General features: G+C 66.2%; 2 protein-coding genes across 2 annotated transcripts; both read left to right on the forward strand.

Annotated features, from left to right (window-relative positions):
* Positions 1–302: 302 nt before the first annotated feature.
* On the forward strand, positions 303–3,206 carry MNEG_12198 (hypothetical protein; the record flags this gene model as incomplete). Its single annotated transcript, XM_014039329.1, has 5 exons — positions 303–1,228; positions 1,369–1,565; positions 1,606–1,874; positions 2,163–2,443; positions 2,764–3,206. Coding segments are annotated over 5 exons (2,116 nt in total), but the record flags the coding sequence as incomplete, so codon positions are not given.
* A 1,955-nt stretch (positions 3,207–5,161) lies between these two features.
* On the forward strand, positions 5,162–5,962 carry MNEG_12199 (hypothetical protein; the record flags this gene model as incomplete). Its single annotated transcript, XM_014039330.1, has 1 exon — positions 5,162–5,962. One exon carries the CDS (start codon positions 5,162–5,164, stop codon positions 5,960–5,962), a length of 801 nt encoding a protein of 266 aa, XP_013894784.1.
* Positions 5,963–5,975: the final 13 nt, after the last annotated feature.

Here is a 5,975-nt window from a genome sequence, read left to right on the forward strand (position 1 = left end):
TGGGACGGGCCCGAATTTGGTGCTTGCTGAGCACATAAATTAAAATAAGCTCACATGACAAGTATAAGGGACCCTGTTGTCACGTTCTGCATCAGTTGGAGCGAACCGTGCCCGTCACGCACTCTGGTGCCACGGTAGGCACCCGTGTACTCCTTGCTCAGAATGTCCGCGACTCTCACTGGTAACAATAATTTTGCAAGGTGTACCCACATGATGGAAGACCCCGATCACGCAATCATTTGCGAAGCTTACACGGCTTTTCGAAACGAAAAAGGCGACGAAACAGCGCAACAGGAATCCAGAGACCCTCTGGAACCAGACCACGATGAATTGGCAGCAGCGGGCACGGGGCAACCGGCGCGCACAGGGGTGCAGCACACTGACCAGCAGCCACCTCGCCAGCCGACGCCGCAGCCGCCAACGCGCGGCCCGCTGCTGCTGTCGCGCATAGCTGGTGTGCAGGAGCTCATCAGGAAGCTGACAGATGCCACGGCCCCCGACGGCCCTTCGGCCCGCGGCGCCGTGGCCGAGGCCGCCGCTGACCTGTCGTCGTCCGTAGACCTGGCCTGTTTGCCAAACAGGCCGGCCTCGGCCGACGAGGCGAGGCACCTGCCGGAGGGCTGCCAGCTAGGCGCCCACAGCGATCGGCAGCAGGCCGGCGACCCGGAATTCGGCTTCCACGGTTCGGGCAAGGCGTCCGCGGCGCTGCTCTTCACAGGGGGCTCCGTCGTGCTGGAGGGGCGGGTGTGGCACCTCTTCGCCTTCGCCTGCGTCGACGGGCCGTCCAGGCGGCTGCTGAAGCGCGCGCGCGACGAAGAGCGCGAAGCTCCCAAGTGGCGCCGCCGGCGCATGGGGGCAGTGATTAGCAGCTGCGGCAACCTCGACGCCATCGAAAACTGCCGGCGCAAAAAGGCGGACGCGCCCGCGCCCGCGCCCGACGAAGGCGTCGCTGACGCCGCGCGGAGCAGTGGCGTGCCCCTTGCAGGGGCCGGCACGCCGCTGCCGGACGGCTTTTTGGCGTGGGATGACGAGCCCTCAGAGGGCGCGCCGGCCTGCGGCGTCGGCCGAGTCGTGGCGGTGCGCTACCACCCTGACGGCCTGCCGTCTCAGCGGAACTCTGGCAACATAGACAAAGTGGATCAGGACTACAGAGTTACGGCCCGCTTCCTGCTGCATCGCTACGAGGACGAGCTGCAGAAGAGAATGTGCGAGCTGGAGGAGCTGGGGAGTCAGACCGCGCCGCCCCCGGCGGCGCCCGAGGCAGCGGGGGGGGGGCGGCGCCGTCGCTGGCAACGTTGGCAGGGGCCGCGGCCGGCGCGGCTCTGCAGCGTGGGGTCCAAGCAGTCCCTGCGGCCTGCCCCGGTCCAGCTGAGAGGCTCATGCAGGAGCAGCAGCAGCAGCAGCGGCAGCAGCAGCAGCAGCAGCCGCCAGCTGGCGCCGCCGCTGGTGGGCTGCTCGTCCCAGCGGCCGCCGCCCAGCCGGCGGCGCCTTACCCGCCCCCGCTGCCATTGATGCTGCCCGCGTCGGCGGCCGTGACTGCAGCGATGGGCGCGCTGCGGCCGCCGGTCGTTCCGGAGCAGCGCGACATCGGATTACGAGCTCCAGGCGCTCCTGCAGGACGCCTGGGCCTTCCTAGCGCAGCAGCACCCCGAGGCGGCCGCGCCGGCGGCGGCGGCGGCGGCGGCGGCGGCGGCGGCGGCGGCAGAGGAAGCTGCCTGGTGGTTCTGGCTGGTGCTGTGGGCGGGTGCCGACATCAGCGTCGTGCGGCACGCGGCGGAGGTGCTCCAGGCCAGGGGGGTGCAGCTGTCGCAGCTGCGGCACCCGTTTCTGGAGCGGACGGTGCTGCACGTGCTGTGCACGCTGGACTTCTTCTGGTGGGTGCCTTTAGACGCGTTAATCTCACGTTGGAGGCTCCAAGGAATGTCTCGCCATGCGCGCTCTGTCATGCTGGTCTCGATTCGATCCGAACGAGGTTAGCCGCTACTGCCCCAACCCCGACAGCGCGCCGTTCCATCGTCGCCGGCTCGGGAACAGCCGGCATCAGGCTTGGGCTGTTTGCGTGAGGCAGCCCGCCTCCCTCTGACTGCGGGGCGTGCAGCGTGCCCTGCAGGATGGTCTCTGTTCCATAATACATGCTCCCATCACCGCGTGCTTACGCGCAGGAATGCCCTGCCGCCACTGCCGCCAACGGGCCGCTGCGAGCCCCCATCCGGCAGCCTGCTGCTGCGCCTGCCACGCCTGCCGGACGCTGCGCGGCTGGCGCGCCTGCAGTGGCTGCGGCTTGAGCACCCAGACCAGCTGAAGGCTATGCGCCTGGAGCCGAATGCCAGCGGCGCGGTGCCGGCGTTCACCGCCCTGCACTTCTGCATCCCCTGCGTCGTGATATGGCTGGTCACTGAGTTCCAGTTGACGATGCCGGAGCTGCTGAGGCCCACCAAGCGCGGTGAGATGCTGGGCGGGAGCGTCAAGGCTGGTGCTGCGGCGCGCCATGTGCCGCAGTGCAGCACTGATATTTGGTAGAAATCTTCCACAGCTTGTTGTTTATTTGTATGATCTGTAGCATATCTATAAGATCTTTCTCGTGTTGCCAGGCCTGTTCAGGTTCCACATACAGGCGAAGCGCGGCGCCCCCCCAAGCTGAAACGAGCGCACCCCAGCACACACACTGACACAGGTCATGAACATCCGCTCTTGTTTTTGACCACGCACTCCACATGCACCTCTATCTCATGCCCCGCCCGCTCCCTCTTGCTGCGCCCGCAGGCAAGCTGCCACTCCTGCAGATGAGCTCCGAGGCGGCCAGGCTCGCCGCGGCGCAGCCCGAGGATGCCCGCGCGTCAGACTACGACGAGTGCGCGCTGCTGCTGCTGTCGGCGCTGCCAGGCATCGCGGCGCGCCACGCCGCCCGCAAGGTGCCGGGTGAGGGGGACCCGGAGGCCCTCATGCAGCGCGCTCTGGGCGGCCCGCGCGTGTGGGGGTCCAGGACGGCGGGCGCGGCCCACTACGACGACGACCTGCTGATGCAAGCGCTGGCAAAGCTCGGGGGCGGCGGCCCTCCTGGCCAGGGGGCGGCCGGCTCTGGAGGCTCGCAGGGCGGCGGGGCCGGGGCGGGTGTGAACCAGGAGTTCAACTCAGCCAAGTTGGCTGAGCTGCTGCGCAAGGCGCTGACGTTCAAGGAGACCGCTGCCCTGCCCACGGTCGCGTAGCGCAACACACGTGTTGGTGCGGCTGAGGTTTGGAGGTTGCCTTGAGCCTGCGCGAAATTCACTTGCATGTCGACTTGCACGAGGTTTGCTTGCAATGGACGGCACAAGCGGGCCGTCGAAGGCTGGGCGCGTGGCCGCCCGGGGGTTTGCGGCTGCGAGTGGCTGGCAGGGGCAGGGGCAGGCTGTAGGGGAGTCTTGGATACATTTTATGATTAATGCAGAGCCTCAAGGCACACAATTGATCGACCGCCGCGGCAGCGGCGGGCCGCGTCCTTGATCGTGCAGCACAGCAGCACTACCTGTCTACTGGTACATCCTACCATCGGGATTTTTCTGCTGCCATGGCGGCAGCCTTTTCGCCCCACGCCACCAAATGTCTAGGTGGGACGCGTCATTTGCCGTAGCATGCCTCTCAAAATCCCCATGTGTAATGCAAGGGGACCTGGGCAGACATGATCAAGCCTCGCATCTCAAACCGGGCACCATAACCTTGCGCATTGTACCCCACAGTGCAGGCCGGCAGCATGTTTTGCTGGCCCAGACAACCAGCTCGTGCAGCCTGCTGGCAACCGTGTCTGCCAGCTCAGCGTGGGTGGCCACCGCGGCTGCGTCCCGTGTGGAGGGTTCAGGAGGTGACGGTTTGCGGCAGCGGCATCACCTCATAAAAGCGAGTTCCCAGGGGGCTTGGCGTTGCTGGCGATGCGAGTCAACTGCTTTGGGTGGCACAACTTGAAGGGGAATGTGCGAGTATTAGACCTCAGGGTGTGGCAGGTGGCCGGCAGCCAGGCATGCATGCAGGTGCATCTGCATCAAACGATTTCGATCCGGTCACCAGGACGCAAGGGTGATGGTGACCGAGTTGTGTACGAGAGTCTCCAAACGGCGAGGGGGAAGCCCGCCAATGGGTGTGCGGTGTGAACCGTCGCGACGCCCAAGTTTGATGGAAGGAACAGTCACTCTTTGGAAGGGGGCCTGCTTGAGAATAGCGCTCGGCCGCCCCCACCCAACCGTCATCGCCAATCATGCCTCCAGGAGGCTGGGGGCATTCTGCGGGAGTCCATTTGGCATGGTGGGCTAAGCTTCAGGGCCAACCTCAAGCAAGGGGCCGCTGCAGGGGAAGGAATCCCGATTATAGCGGTCAAGGGATTTGGAGTCGTCCGCCCCACTGCTGCCCCTGCTGCTGCTGCCGATCCTAAGCGGCATCTCACCTTATTCCACAAGGGCCTGCGCGTGTTCTTGAACCGCTGGGCCTGGAAGGATCACAGGATGCCCGCAGATATGCCACACCGCGTGCCGCTTGTGTTCGGAGCCCGATGATTGCATTGCTCTGTGTTGTCATTTGGCGGGGGGCTTGACGGAGGTGTCGCAAAGCTGCTGGCTGGCTGATCCTCCAATCGTCACATCTGAGGCTGTTGGACGCTGGCACCCCGCCCCCCCAAAGACTGCGTCATTTGCGGCCATTGGCGCCGACAACGCGCATGTGATATGCTGCACCAGTTACTCACATGATGATCAATCGTATATCCGATCCGACATGGGTGTTGGTGCGATTCGTTGACGCCGCAGTCGTACCATACCATATTTGCGGCTGTGAATGAGGTGGTGATCTACGGACAGACTTTTCTATTGACAAGCAATAAGAATCACACCGTATGACTCGTTTTAGATTCAGCTGCACCTCTGTTCCCATTGCCGTCTTTGGCAGCTGATCTTGAACAACATTTGTTGCACCCGTGTCCCTCTTGGTACCAGGAGTAAATCGTGTCGAGCCGCACCTATAGGATACTATCTGGTTGCATTGGCCGCTCGCTCACACTTGCGCGTCGGTGAAAAGCCCCGCAGCGCGTGGTAAGGGTGGTCGCGTCGACACCACCGCGGCCGGCGGCCGAACCACGGACTGCGAGCGCAGGCTGCGGAGGGACTGATAACATCAGCTGCAGGCGCCGGTCCACGCGATGCAGGCGCCCGGCGCGCTCGCGCGGCCGCCACGGCTGCGGACGACGGCGGCGCCACAAGCACCATGGGGCGCGCGGCCCGCTGCCCCGGCGCGTGGCTGGGGGCCCGGCACCCTCCTTACAAAATCAATCAGCAGGCGCTGCACCGCGCTACGCCGCTGCGCAGCGGCATCAACAGCTGCTGCCACACAGCATCAGCTGCAGCTACAGCCGGCGCTGGGCCGCTGTGCATCAGCGGGCGCCCTCGAAATTGGGCCCACCCAGCAGCGGCCGCGCCACGCGCACACCGTACACCAGCGGCAACAGAAGCAGCAGCTGCCCCCATTCCTGAACCTGCAGCGCCCGCGCCGCTGCTCGCACGCCTGCCGCGCCGCGTGGCGGCCGCCCGGCGGCGGCGACGCGGGCGGCGGCGACCCCGGCTCGGACGGCGTCCGCCCCGACGCGTTCGGCCGCACCCCGCCCCCGCGGCCGCCGTCATCTTGGTCAGACCTGCCTGACCCCTGGGAAGCCACCGCCCGCGCAGCTTCCGCGCAGCCGCCGCCCGGGCCCGGCAACGGCGGCAACGGCAACGGCGCGCCGCCGCCGCCGCCGCCGCGGCGGGGGCCGGATTACGAGATGACGGATTGGGGGTGGGACGCGCCGGAGCAGGGGTGGGACCCGACGGAGGGGCTGTCGCCCGAGCAGCTGGCGGGGATGCAGGCGGACTACGACGCGTATCTGCAGCGGCAGCGGGCGGCGGAGAGTCCGCCGAGAGACAAGTGGATCACGCCGCTGTTGGACTGGCAGGTGTGTGGGGGGTGATATCATGTGTGTG

Source organism: Monoraphidium neglectum (genome assembly GCF_000611645.1).
Source record: "Monoraphidium neglectum strain SAG 48.87 unplaced genomic scaffold scaffold03117, whole genome shotgun sequence".
Taxonomy (NCBI): domain Eukaryota; kingdom Viridiplantae; phylum Chlorophyta; class Chlorophyceae; order Sphaeropleales; family Selenastraceae; genus Monoraphidium; species Monoraphidium neglectum.